At 32.9% G+C, this 15407-nt stretch overlaps 1 protein-coding gene across 3 annotated transcripts in view; it reads left to right on the top strand.

Moving 5' to 3' along the window:
- Positions 1 to 15407, top strand: part of LOC130897007 (kelch-like protein 10) — a 59284-nt gene that overhangs the window by 30788 nt on the left and 13089 nt on the right. For all 3 annotated transcript variants that reach the window (XM_057805479.1, XM_057805478.1, XM_057805480.1), the window contains one exon: positions 5788 to 6134. In XM_057805479.1, the coding sequence (XP_057661462.1) occupies positions 5788 to 6055 (268 nt within the window). In that variant the 3' untranslated portion in view covers positions 6056 to 6134. The remainder of the gene's footprint in view (positions 1 to 5787; positions 6135 to 15407) is intronic.

The raw sequence follows: 15407 nt of genomic DNA, 5'->3' as shown, positions 1-15407 counted from the left end.
ACAATGATAAGCATAAAAAATGACATAAAGATTGAGATGAAGAATTTATGCGAGATATAGGACATATAATAAGTACAAAATTATAATGCAAAGCAAAATAATAAGTCGAGCAACCAAATTGAGTGTCTACGAAACTGCGAAAAAACCAGTAGGTACATACGCCGCTGAAACTATGAGACTAACAAATTTGTACAAAGAAGGCTATATGAGAACAATTAGGAAAATTCATGGACCCGCAAAAGTTCGAAATAATGAGTACAGAAGACTCATTAACTATGAAAGTAAGAATATATTAGAAAATAAGGATATCGTGAATGCAATTAAATCAAAAAAATACAATGATACGGACACATTAAAAGAATGGAAAATGCCATGGTACTAGAAAAATTACAGAATGGAGACCAAACGAAAAAATATTACCAGGTATACCAAAAAATAGATGGGAAGAGAAGACTGTACAAGATTGCAAAGTCTAGGAGAACGTTACTGGAACAAACAAATACGAGACAGAAAGAAATGGAGAACAATAGTCGATTCTCCATAAACATATGTTAAGCTGTAATTTAGTAGTGATAGAATCTGTGCGCTGACCACCCACAAAAATACAGGATGAAAAGAGTTCAATCTGTGCAGCAACAATTCTAAATAGAATATATATTCACTTAGATAAAGATAAACTTTATGAAGTGTTTGGATCGTTTGATAGCTTTTTATATAACATCGTAATCACGATATTCCAAAACAAACATTGACTAATTTTTTTTAATATAACCTGTCCCAAAAACGGGATATCAGCACTGCTATAGGTACTTATCTACAATACACAGCTCAATTCATTGAATCGGGGCATAATTTCCAGCTTTTATTATATGGAGGAGCTTCTTGTCGATTAATATATGGTCTATCTGGTTTCTGGTAACTCCCTTTGGTGCTTCCTATCCAATTTGCCTGGCACTGCTAGTGTTCTCACATTTCATGTACCGATTCTCAAGTACTTATGTCTAAGCTTGGGTTTCATTCCATTTAGTCTATCAATATCAGAGGCATTTTGTTGGTACTTCGAAACAATGTCTTTTTATAAGATAGGTTCGTTAGCCGTATGCTCAACCCCCAATCTGAATGGAGGGCCGCACCTACTTGTGGTCAGCGGGTCTATCGGACTTAGCCGGGAAAGCCGCCTTAGCAGATCCACCGGCCGTTCCCCTATCCGCCACCTTGGGGACGCTCCGGATAGCGCACGGAAATTTATTCTCAAATTTATGTAAAACTACGTTAATATTGTAAACAAAAACCGATGAAAATAGGAAACTTTATCGTTAAATAACTTTTAAACAGTGGTTTTTATCAAAAAAAGTATTCAATTCTTTTTTTAAGCGTTAAATTTACTACAAGAAATAGCTGTTTGTGTATTCGTAACTCCAATTGTTACAATTAACTGCAAAAATCATATGTTATTTAAATGGGAAATGTATCATAATTTAGGCAAGGGTTAATGTGAATGTCAAGGGTAAATAGGTTTGATATTTTTTTGTTACAACCTAAAAATTTGAGGGGAATTTGCAGACAAGGAGCCAGTTTAGGAAATAACGGACACCCTAATACAGTCATGTCAAAGATATGGCCAACGGGCCGCTTCCGGCCCCTGGGCCGTATCAATAAGGCCCGCGATTTCAATGAGTCACAGAAAGAAGAATCATGTTTTTTAGAGCTTTTAGACTTCATTCGATTTCTCTACGGATGTTTTAAATACTCGCATTCTCAAGTCTACAGATGTTTATAAGTAATTTCAAGAGCAGCGCGTGCCTAGAAAGAGAGAAAGACAGTATCGCCATATCTTAGCAGCAAGCGGAAATATCCTATTATTTTTGTCGAGAACGATAGAATCTTCCACGCGCTTCGAATCTAGACTACAACCTTCCTTAACCATAAAAAAAGAGTGCGTCAGCGTGACGTGAGTCAGTTGAGTCGAGTAATCGAAGCGATACGGTTGGAGAAGAATTTTAAATGTACTGCGAAGTAGTGAAGGTATTGTGAATTTGTTTGTGTCGTGCGCGTGCGATATCCATAATTGTTACGATCTTGGCATAAAGTCACAAAAACCTAAAGTTGATAGTGAGTTTTTGTCTAAATGGAAAATTTTTCATAGAATGTGTGTTTGATTTGTAATCGAACAGTTGCTGTTTGTAAGGAGTTTAATTTGAAGAGACACTATGATACGATCATGAGTCAAAGTTCGATTGTTACACTGAAAAAATAAGAATATAAGAATAGAGACATTGTCATATTTAAAATCTAATATTCAAGGTCAACAATCGATGTTTGCTAAAGCTAATACAGAGAACGAAGATCTGGCCCACCTACGAATTCAAAATTTAATATATGGCCCTCTGCAAAATTGAGTTTGACATCTCTGCCCTAATACATAATAATTCTACTCTACTATTTCCCCTCTCACAGCATTGATTGATATAAATGAAACTGTAAAAAACCTAGTAAAATGGTTAGGTTAGTAACCTTACGCACATTTTGTTTCTGTAGGTTCCGAGTTTATACATCGCTCACTTAATACTGAATTGTTTTTTGAATTGTATTTGGAAAATGTTTTTAGTAATACTATATTTTTATATACTGTAATATACTGTATATTTAAATCATGTACTTATGAATACATTGATTTCAAATATTATAATTTGGAAATTGATTGTTAACAAATAGAAAGGAATTTTCAGGGAAATAATCATTTAGAAATGATTTATTATAAGATAAAAGATTATTTCAAAATATTAATTATATTAACTTTAATGAGTTTGAAAATCCAATTGTGTTCTTGCACAAAAAAATTCATAGCAGACCCAATATAATATAAAATATTAAATAATCTATTCCAAATTTATAGGAATAGTTATTTTTCCCCATATGTTTACTTTATTGTGTTGTTTTCTAAAGATGAGTTTGGTGTTGGATCTTCGCCAAACTTGAATATCGTAGAAAAATAAATTACCCTTCTCAAATGAAAATACATCAACAAAAAAAAATGTTTCGCCATGTAGTTTGTATAAAATATTCATTTATCAAGTTTATTGTAACCAAATAACTATTATATTTTAAAGATCGATAATAATAAATATTTCTCTATAAAAAATTGTCCTCATGAAATGATGATCTATTGTTAGCTGTAAATTGGAAAGAAATATTACATTCACGAAAAAAAAATAATCATTTGTTACGTTTAAATATCGAAATATTTCCTTTCCAGCAGAAAATACGGAAGTAACCAGCTGTACGATAGGAGAGGGCACTATAAGGTTCTTCATGATAGTTTTCTCAAAGTGGTACTATATTTTTGCACACGTGTAAAGTTTACTCTAGATCGGTTAACTCATTCGTGCAACCTCAGCTGTACAAAGTTGGCGCGGCGCGTCACAGTATTTTTTTATAATGAACGGGATAGCACCAAAACACTTTATCTTTATTTTATCTTATATAATATATAAGATTAAATGAAGACATATTATGTGAGAGTGAAAAGATTATCTACTGCTAATGATTATGCAAGATCGTCCATTAACAGATTCGTTTTGACGTAAATTGTAGACTTGTGTAAATAAAATGGCTGTAACACTCACTAATATGCAAAAAACACACTCGTATGCGATTCTCTCAACATTTGAAGTTATAGAAAAGATAGAAAGGATTTAGTTTACCACCATGATCCTGAATCAAAATTTTATGTAGAAAGGCTTCAATAAATTGAAGTGACATTTATGCTGTTCCCCAGACATAGCTACATTTGACTGTTGGCTGTTTTTATATCTCAGAGTATTTCTACCTACAAGTACCATAGGACGAAGTCGTTGAAGCGTAATTCGATAGGATTCCAGATTCTCATAGGAACAGAAACAAAGGTCGACGCACAGCCAACTTTTACATTAATGCATTTTTATCCACACAAAATAGAAGCCTATTATTCACCACTTCAGTTACCAAAGCCATCTCTGTTATTTGCAAAATAATGTCGTTAAAGGGAATATCCATTATTTCGTATTCAGAACTCAAGTTTCAAGTTGAAGTATCTCTCTCTTAAAGTATCTCTTCAGAAAAATGTCACTCTTCGATAAGTGAGGATACCTGGCAGGCCCAGGAACAGGAAGTGGTATGAGATTTGATTCGATACTGCTGGAACCAAACACGTTTTGAGACGATTCGTTGTGTTCTTAGTCCTGGATTTAAGTCGAGCCGAGTCAATAGTAGCTGTTACTTTTTTTGAGCTTAAAGGAAACTGGTAGATAAAATGTGGATTCTTTGAAGATCCGTAACGTAGCTTTAACTTATTCACAGATTCATATATGGAAACGAGCCTCATCTTTCATAAAGAAAATTTCAATTTGATCCCAAAATTACTTGCATTTGCATTCTGTTAGCAGAGCCTTAAGTTTATGGACAGTGAGAATTTTGTGGGAACGGCATTTTGATGTTTTATGTAAAATTGGTTTAGCCTATTAACGATTAATTCATAGCTCATAGCAAGATATCTAGCTAACCACCCTGTCCATTTACACTGTGAATTGGAACAAGATGCGTATGATTCATTATCTTTCCACTAAATTTGAGATTTGTCAGCCATCTTAGGATCATGTTCCGACCCCGAACAGCTCAATGTCAATGGACATAAATCTACGCACGGAACTATCTTTGCAGCTGTAATAGTCTCATCACTTCTCACGAATCTGTCATAGACAAACAATTGGCGTTGCAAGTATCACTGCTTCATAATGTCTGAGTAAATGGAATGACTTATTGTGTAGAAAACAACTAATCACTTCCCAACACCGCATTCTCGGTACTACGCAGTTCAAAACCGGTTCGCTCTCGTGTGTCACATGCTAAATTTGGAAAAGTAGATCTTTGAAACAAGAGTATCGCAGTCAGTTGAATAATAGAATCTCTTTAAAACCACTGTATCGTATTATTCTGATCGCGGGACAAAAATTTATTGGACCATATTTGCTTACTATTGTAGTTGCCTTAGCTTAGATTAGATAAGCTAGGGCGTAAAGGCTGTGAATCTATATCTATATCTTTATTTTATGTGTACCCTAGAATGTTTACTAGTGAGGTGGCAACGACCTGTCTAGTAGCTGCGGTCTATTTCTTCCTGCTTTTGATTGCTTGAATGTGTGTTTAGCAGCCTTTGTCTATGGAACAGTTGCGCACTCACAGATGAGCTATTCGGCGGTTTCCTTTGGTTCCTTGAAGAAAAGAGCTGTTGGAAGTTTTTTCGATATTCTCCAGATGATACCTACTGTTATGCGTACTGGACACTGTAAGCATACCAGTATTTCTTCTGAACTCATCTTTGCTTGATATGGAAGTCCCTTTTGGGACTAATCAGTAGAATAAGAAAGAAATCTCTTCGATTTTCCTAGACATTCACTTATTCACTAATATGAAATTATCTAAAATGATCCTTGAGTAGGAGGAATTATTTTTGGTTTGTTGGAGAATTATATAAATTCATATTATGGTTCGGTTTTCAAGAAGAACAAGCGGCAGAATATATCTCTTCTTAAACAATTCATTTTATTTTACATAAATCCTCTCTAAGAATAGTAATTTACTCTTCTAAATATCGAAATGAATTGTTATCTTTCTTTTAAAAAATTATTAAAAGAACGAATTTTAAAACAGACCTAAAATAAAGAACATTTAGAAGAATAGACATATATAAAAGATCTAAGAAATAAGATATTGAACAGAAGTAATAGTAATATTTATTATTGTTTGTAGGGACCGTTTGATGGAGGAGAAACGTCAGAAATTAATAGCTCTGGAAAACCAACGGAACACAATGGGCGTGCAGAACTTCAATAACAATAACCATCAAGAAAATATAGCAGCAGCTGTAAATGCAAATATGCAACAACTAAACATTCTACAGCAGCTGAATGCAAATCTAAATCCAGCTCTACCTCCAGTTCCTGTACAAAATCCTGTACAAAATCCCATACAAATGGACGTAGATGAGGATGATGCAGAAGAGCAACAATTAATATAATTGAGTTTTGCTGTAATTTCTTCAAACTAAATTTCGGTAACGTGAAATCTGAATATCAACTCGGATCAATTTCGATTTGGTAAGCTAACGATACTTTCATATACAAATTATCCATTGTGCAGGGCACCATTGAGTTGGAATAGCAGGGTCGGCATAAGTTTCTTTTTAGATTATTAAACGAGTATGCGCTCATTGAATCCGAGCCGTGTAGCCCGACATTGTACGCGTCTGTAAATTCGATTTCGAATTCTAGTGGTGGTGCTAATGGTGTGCTACTATACTTTAGTAGGGAAAGTTATGTTCGCTGAAAATTATATCTATTATATCAAAGAATAATCATTTATTACTGCCAATTTTTTTTATATTATTCCATAGATTCAATATCTTTCTTCTTCTTTTGCCTCAGTACAAACTAGAGACAATATAATAATTACTGAATCAAATGAGCAATTCTGTTACCTATTTTTGTTTGTCATTATTTCGAATGTTGCTGATTTACTTTTTATTTCAGCATATTCATTGTAAAACAAGTACACGCGGGTCATTCTATTATAACGGTTTTTCACATGTATCTGATAAGGCCTAAGATTAACACCTAGCTTTGATTCATATTTATCACATATGAAGTGAACGTTTTATGAATTAGAAGAAAAAAATCCTATACCTAAGTGTTTAATAGAACTAAATATTCACCGTTGCATATCACTATCCGCTACAATGTCTATGATGCTACAACTCATATGTATCATAGTATCTGGATATACATATGAAATTGGAGCTTACGCGGAATAGGTAGATAGTTTATTGACCCCATTCATATAATTATTAATTTACGTATTAATTATAATATATAATTAATCAATAATCGCTATATACAAGATTTTTGAAAGAAAGGTAATCCTCTCCCTAGGATAGATAGAAAACTGAAAAATATTTGGGGTTTGCTTTAGACATTTTTAACGATTTTGCCGCAACTACTGCCATCATTGTATTGAAATTTTATATGAATATGTTTTGGAAGCTGATACATCTAATTAATTTTTTCTTATGTCTGACTCTCGTAAAGGGCGCTAGTTACACGGTTCGTACCAAGTAGTATTGAACATAATTTTTTCAATTTTAGATTTATTAAGTTTCAAGTGAACTTATCATCATTTAATTAAATAACCTATGCTGGTATAAAGTATTGTTAAAGTTATTATAAACTCTAATGCAGCTGTTACCCGTTATACAGAGAAGTGAAAATACATTTAGAGCCATTGAACGACGTTGTCGCGAAACTGGGAATGTTAGTCCTAAAAAAATAAATTCTGGTAAGCGAAGAACAACAAGAACTATTAATAAAGAAAATATGATTTTAAATTTAGTTGATCAAAATACAACAGCGTAAGGAATGTGGCAAGACAAACGAATACGTCTTATTCAAGTACTTGGAGGATACTTAAAAAGCAACAGCTACATCTTTATCATGACAGACAAGTCCAAGAGCTCTTGCCAGACGATCTACTATCTTTTTACGGAGACACTTTTACGCGACAAGGTATGATTAACTTCCATAATGCACATTACTGGTGTGATGAGAATCCACATGTCAAAAGGGTATCAAATTACCAAAACTCATTTAAAGCTAATAGTTGGGCAGCAACTTCAGGTAAAAATTAATAGGTTATCACACTGGAAATTTAAGTGGTGATATGTGCCTGCATTTGAGATATTAGAAGATTTAACAAGTAAAGATCTCTATTTTTCATGTATGATGGAGCATCACCGCACTTTGATAGTTGTCGTAATTGATTGAGTAATCATTTTCCGAAACGATGGCTAGGTAGAGGTCCAGAAGCTCCGATTCATTAACCTCTTCAGTATTGGGATTTTAATCCCTTGGATTACACAGTTTGGTCTTATATTAAAGAAAAAGTTTATGCTACATAGGTAAATTTACCTCAAGAGCTGAAAGACAGAATTCAACGTAACTTCAATGATTGATTTCAATTGATGGATTTTTTAGAAAAAAGGATAGACTTACATATTCGTGAAAACGGAGTACATTTTGAACATTTACTCTAATTGAATTCTATTTTATGTTATTAGCCTTTTTTAAATTGTCATATAGTGACATTTTGTTAACTTAATACATTACTTCATACCAGCATCGGTTTCAGTTCATTTGAAATTTTTCTTAAAAAATTTAATATTGAAAGAGTTATGTTCAATACCATTTAGTACGAACCATGTAACTAACGTCCTCTATGAGAATCAGACATAAAAACAAATTCATTGGATGTATCAGCTTCCAAAACATAGTCCTATAAAATTTCAATACAATGTCAGTATTTGCGGTAAAGTTATAAAAAATGTGTATAATTTATTTTCTCTATTTTTCTCAACACCCTTTATCTTGTATACGGTGGTGTTACGAAATTTTTTTACAGAACAAACCCCAAATATTTTCCAGTTTTCTACCTATCCTAGAGACGGGATCACTTTTTATATTCGTACAATAGAAAATTTTGATGTCTTAACTATAATAGATAAATTTAGATAGTTGCAAAACTATAACTATAAATAATATATTATGATATATCCTAATTATTATAAATAATTCATAAATAATCGGAAAAAGTTATTACTACTTTCAGAAGAAAAGGCTTTGATGTATGAAATATTTTACAAATTTGACATGTGGCATTCAACTCGTTGTTTTGTATCCAGATTTTGAATGTACAATGCCCCCATTATTTCTAATGAAATAATCATGAATATCTTTATGTTTCATCAGAACAATCGGTTGTTGGGTATTTCTATCAATATTTCTAAAATATACGTGCACAGAAGTGGCAATATTTTGATTTTTTGAAGATTCTCTGCAATTTGTAGTTTTGGGCAATTTGTGAATGATCCTCATTAATGTTTTCTGTAATAAAAATATTTTGTTCACTGATGAGCTGTTAACGCACAGATAATATATGTCATTTTGCTGTAAAAAAGTGAGTAATATACAGTTTCTAATAAATTAATAGGTATAAAAGATTGACTGACGAATTACAAAGATTTGAATCGCTAATTTTGAGCAAACGTGATCAATATGATGTTCCCAACTTAAATTGGTATTCAAGTGAATGCCTAGTATTTTCACTAGCTCCGATTTCATAGCCCATTTGTCTACACTAATGAAAGGATGTTTCGTTTTATTCTCAGTTTCAATTTATTAGCTACGAACTACTCATTTAATGAAGTCTTATCACTCATTTGTGCATCATCTGATAAGGTTGTGGTATCATCTATAAATAAGATACAAGAGATATCGATAGTTTCCGATGAATTATTGAAAAATGTTATAAATAGGAGTAGACTCTAAATAGATCCTTGAGGGATGTCATTGTATATACTGCGTAAATGTGAGTTTCTGTTTTCACAAATTACATACTGTTTTCTATTTTTTTAGTAAGATGCTAATAATTGTATGCTTCTTCCCTAATTCCATAAAATTCTAGTTTGTCGAGGAGTATATCTGTGGGAAGGCAGTGAGTAAGAAACTAGATAATTTACCAATTTTTCTTTAACAATAAATTCGAATATTTTGTTTATTGTTGGTAAAATAGCTATCGGTCTGTAGTTTTCAGGGAAGTCTACGTCACCAGTTTTATGTAATGGTAGAATATTTGTTATTTTGAAAGATTCTGGCCAGTGTCCTTCTCATTTATTAAACAAAATGGTGAGTGGACGATCATTGAATAGATGAAGTGTTCAAACAATTTGCTGTTGATGTTGTAGAAATCTAAGCACGACGAATTGTTTATATTCAGTATTGCTTCCTGGACGGCACGGAATTCAAAAAGAAGCTTTATTCCAATTAAGAGTCACCAAGAGATTTTAAACCTATTTCTGATATTGACGTGAAAAACTCTTTAAATTTCTGCGGTGGAATTTCGGACTGTTTGGTCTTATTTATTTTAGATTTCCGTCCTGAATTCACGATTCCTTACTTACGATATATTACTCCAAACTCCTATTATTTTTAAATATGCCGACTTTTATCGTATCTAATTGCTTTTTCATATGTTTTAATTCTCCTAATTTTTAAAGTTCAACTAATCGGCTTCTGAGTCGGTATGAATTAATGTATGTTTTCCATTTATGACCTCCATTCTCATATTTCGTAAGTTGTCGAATCATTGCCCAATTGAACTCCTTCTCACGTTATCTGAGATCATAGAAACATTGGTCAAGGAGAGGCTTTTATCATTACTGTTTAAATATAAAATACATACTTCCCATCAATTTGAGTTTTTAAGTAACAAATGCATAAATTATGCAAGAGTCACTCCGCTATAACAACTTTTTGTGATTTTTCTAAGGTTTTGAATGGTCAATCATGATATTTTAATTAACAAATTGCAGTACTACTACTATTTTTGTTATATTTTTTTCCTTTCCCAATGGGTTTTTTCCTACTACTGTATTATTTAATTTTTTCATAATTTTTAAAGGTTTTAGCACTGGTCCATTTCCTTAAATGTGAATTTAGTTATCGTTAATCTGGCTTAGTACAAAATGATCGCTCAAGGGTTAATGCTAGTGTCGTTAGCAGTGATTTCCAATCCTTTTAATTACGAATATGTAGTGTAACTTTTAAATAATTATTTGTAAATCTTTATCACGGCGGAGTCTTGTAAAAAGTCGTAAGTCAATACCTACCTATTTTATTAACCTTTGTCATTGTTCTTACAAAGTGTATATTCGTCTCCTGAGACCAGTAGTACTGCAACATATTGGTGCATCAAGTTTATCCATAATCCATACATTTTTTTAATCCCAGTTAGCCTTGTGAAATGAAATAACGTGCTGTGATTCATACTTTTTGGATCAAGACAGGTTTTTTGTAGTTCGTATACGAATTATTTTCGTTCTCGAAAATTCAAACTTTTAAGTTTTAAAATAGGCTGAAACTCATGCATTAATCGCAAGTCTTCAAAGTCCAGGCAATATTTCCGCTGATTTTAAAATACCTCAACCTAACAAGGAATATAGCTTGCGAAAATATGCATCCACCAGGAGCTTTGGCGATAAAAAACGTTCAGGGCAGAAAAACCATAACCGCTGAAGATAAACGTGTTGTATTAATCATTTAAGGTGATCGACGTTTCATAGGCCCATAGATAGCAGCTCAGATAAATGAGTCTAGAGATTTTGCTTTGAGGATTTCTATAGTGAAAAGGAGATTGAGAGAAATTGGCCTTTTTGGAAAGGAGACAGTAAATAAACCTCTTCTAAGACGTCAAAATAAAATTAAAAGGTTGCAGTGGACTACTGAACATAATAATTGGAAGCATGAAGAGTGGAGTCTTCATTCTCCGAAGACTATAACTTGGGTTAACGAAACGCGCCTCAAACAGTGTAATTATGAGTGTTGGTATAGTGGCACTGTGAACAGGGTGTTCAGTACTTCACTATCAATCGTTTTTACCCAAATTCAAATGCAGCTTCAATCATTTTACCATCCCGTTTTTACTGTCAAAGAATATGATACAGAAACAAGATATTCAAATAATGCAGACATCTAAGTATATTATGGCAAAGACGATAATGTAACCCCTTATTTGGACTTCCTTAGTTTCGATTGATTTCTTGTGTTTTTTGTAGATGATATATTAATTCAAAATATGCTTATATTTATTTGCCATTTGGATTCACTTTGTTTTTGTTGGAGCTTATTCATTCAAAATAATGTATTCCATACATGTAACATTCAATCATTGTACGATTATTTCCAGTCACATTCTAATTTTCGATTATTTCCAGTACAATTATCTATCACTTATTTCAATTAATTAGAAGTTCATATTACTACTTTTCGTTGAATTCAATCTATTAGTTTATTTGCCTGTATACTTTAATTTTCTAATCAAATTTTCACCAACTTTTAATCAACTCGAAATACCAAATACGTCCCCACTAACTAAAATTCATAAATTAAATTAAAAATAGCGAAATACTTGATCGCGTAAATAATTTAACTCACTCATTAGGTGTTAGAGAACGCGGGCTATTGGAATAAAAATGCCGGTGCCTTTTGTGACGTCACGCTCATCTTTCTCGCACTCATGGATTTTGATATATGTCTCTTTCGCACTCATTCATTTCCCTATACTTGCGGTAGAACCGGCTTAGTATATCTGTTACGTCCCAAGCCCGATCTTGTACGGAGTCGAGCTTCGTACAATGAATTTGTACGAAGTCCGATCTGTACAAGCCATTTTGTACGAAGCCGAGATTGGCGGACTTCGGACAGAGATGATTGTACGAAATCGACTCTGTACAACGCTGGTTAGGTTAGGTTAGGTTAGGTTAGGTTAGGTTTTCTTCAAATACTCTTTTCATCTTTTCATCAACTAGCCGGAGAACATACTTTCAATCACAATAACTACGTTTGTGTTTACTAACATCTTAATAGCGCGCTCATTACCGAGTGAGTATCGATGCTCCGACTCCGTACAACAAAAATATTAGGACGGTCCTATGGTTAGGTCGTTGCCTTTCAGTAAAAAAGTCGCGGGTTCAAATTTATGGAATGTGCAATTTTTTTATTAATTCAACTGTTACAAATTTCATAACGATTTTTTTGTAAAATAAATACATCATTTATATGAGCCTTTAGAAAAATGATGTTTCAAAAGTAAAATAGCTTTGATAGCTCAATGGATCATAAACGCGGCTTATAAATCATATGATAGATTGGTCGAAAATCATTTAAGGCTCAAATCAATAAGTTTATTAAATTCATACTCTAAATAGTTTTATAGAATAAGTAATTATAAAATGAAATATAATGTGAAAACCATTTTTAAGCCAAACATTATTTTTGTCGTAAATCTTGGTACAACTGTTGAAAGTATAGCTAGAACTATCAATTCCTTCAATATTAAACAAACGGGTTGTTTGAAAAGTTTCCGACATCAAGCTGAAGATGTCAGCACTCATTAATGTAAGTGGAGAAATATAATTATTCATGCGTTGGGATATTTTCACTAAAGTTTGGACTCTTTCAGACGCTTAGTTTCTGTTTATAGATAGTATAAATAATTCATATCGAAGATCTCTCTGAAAATGGAAAGGTAATGGCAATGGAATGGAATTTGACGTCGTGTACGGAAATAGCACCGTCATTTACGACGGTAAAATTTTGGGGAGCCATATCATTTCTTCAAATGATACAGGACGACCGTTGGATTGAGTGCTAGAAAAGACTATGGGCTTATGAAAAGAATGCATTTCCCATGTACTGACTAATGAACATTTCCCCATGCCTTATTGACGTGGCTTAAGAAAAATAAGTCAGATTTTGCATTAATTTAAACTGTAGATGGAACTTGGATCCACCAATACATTCCTGAATTGAAACAATAAACAAGACAGTGGATTACAACCCTTGTAGCAATACTATAAAATATGATCGTTTCAACTTTGATCCCACTGCTTCCAAACTCACTGTGTACATCAAACACACATTCAAGCTTAACTCAATAACGAATTTTTTAAAAACTATTGGAAAGCACTCTTTCCCACATGAGCAGCTTTCCTTCACTTTACCATAACTATATGTTGACAATATACTTTTTCAGCCTTACATTTTGCAGCTTTGTTATTACTGGTATAGTTCTTCCAATACCAATTGCAGATTATAAAAACCGGTTCGAAACACTTGCCGACAATTTTGTTTGATCTACTGTAGGCGTAGATACCTCATTTTATAAATATATTATTTTCATAAATACTTTTAAAAATATTCAAATAAAACAAAAGAGAAAAAAAACATTTCCATTCCAAAATATCTTCATAAATAATATCGTGGTAGTTAGAATAGTGTGAACTAGAGTCATCATTTGATTGAATTACGATGGGTTGTGATGAGAGTGATACCACATCATCTTCTTCTTTGATAACATGTTCAACAACAGTTTTTCCAAAGCTCTTGGCTAAAGTCTGCTAAAACTTTCTTCACGAGTTATACAACCTCTTTACTCAGTTCTGGAGACTGATCACATTTTCGTAATTCTGATTTTATGTTTGCCCATATTAACTCTATAGGGTTAAATATGCAATGATAAGGAGGTAGTCTGAGAAGAGTGTGACCCTGTTTTTGGCCCAGCTTGTCAATATAATAAATTTTCTTTAACTTTAGACCTTTAATAACAGTAAGCAATTCCTTGTTTGTTGGGCCTTTTTTACGATATCTGAAAGGAATAGGAATATTTTTTTCAGACATAAATGATAAAATTTGAGCTTTATTACCACTACTATTTGGAATCTTAAGGAGTTGCCGCGAGTGGTAGGATGCGTTGTCCATAACAACTGGCTGTGGCGGAATTTTCATTAAACCACTTTGAAATAATTATGCTGTCCTATCTTCGTAATAATCATCTGCACAGTTTTTAATTTTTTAAGCAGTTATTGATAAAGCATTAGGCATGAAACCGTCTTTGCTTCCAGCGCGTACTATTTTCACTATTGTCAACCAAACCGAAATTTACTACATCCTGAAAGTCAAACTATGTTTCATTCCGATAAATTATGTGTCTATTAGAACTTCGGTAGTTTTTTATCTGACGCAAATAATAATCTTATCGCCATCGACGCAATGCCTCTAAGCTGGTATAATTGTATTCTTGATAATTTGCTACGTTTTGTTGTATTACTTTTAATATCGCAACCCTGTTCTCCTTAAACGAGTATTAACTATAATTTTCTCACGTATAAAATCTTTAGTAGCTTTGTCAATTGATTCCGGTTCTGAGAATGATCCACAGCGACCCCTTTCGTAACTACTCGATGAATTTCGAAAATTTATTCACTCTAGTTAATTCAGTAATTCTTATTATGATTGCATTATCAGTTTCCTGAATATCTTCCTTTTTAAACATTCGAATATATTTAGAATAACTTGCTGTGTTTGTATATCTAAATCTTTATTATTAAATTCATACCTGTCTGCATTCTGTGCAATTTCATTGTCTTCATTCGCCTATGGTCAAAAGAACGCCATATTTTTTACATCTTACCAAACGACGCCACTATTTATCGCAGACTGCAGGAATATTTCGAAGAAATTGTGTACATACGCTTTCCGCGAGCTTCGGCCAATAAAAATGCATTTTTATTTACGACTCCATGTTTTCATTGGTAAACAGTTGAGATGATGATTTTGACACACTTCCATTAAGTCCACGTGGACTGACTGACTGTTTGTTAGATGTTTGCCGAATTTTATACGGGGAGTAAACATTATTTTTCATCTTTGAAATGAGAGCCGTGCTTATTTATGAAATATTTATTGTTCCTCTCATAACTGTCT

The sequence above is a fragment of the Diorhabda carinulata genome, chromosome 8, assembly GCF_026250575.1.
Source record: "Diorhabda carinulata isolate Delta chromosome 8, icDioCari1.1, whole genome shotgun sequence".
Classification (NCBI taxonomy): Eukaryota; Metazoa; Arthropoda; class Insecta; order Coleoptera; family Chrysomelidae; genus Diorhabda; species Diorhabda carinulata.
This window is presented reverse-complemented; position numbering and strand designations above follow the sequence as displayed.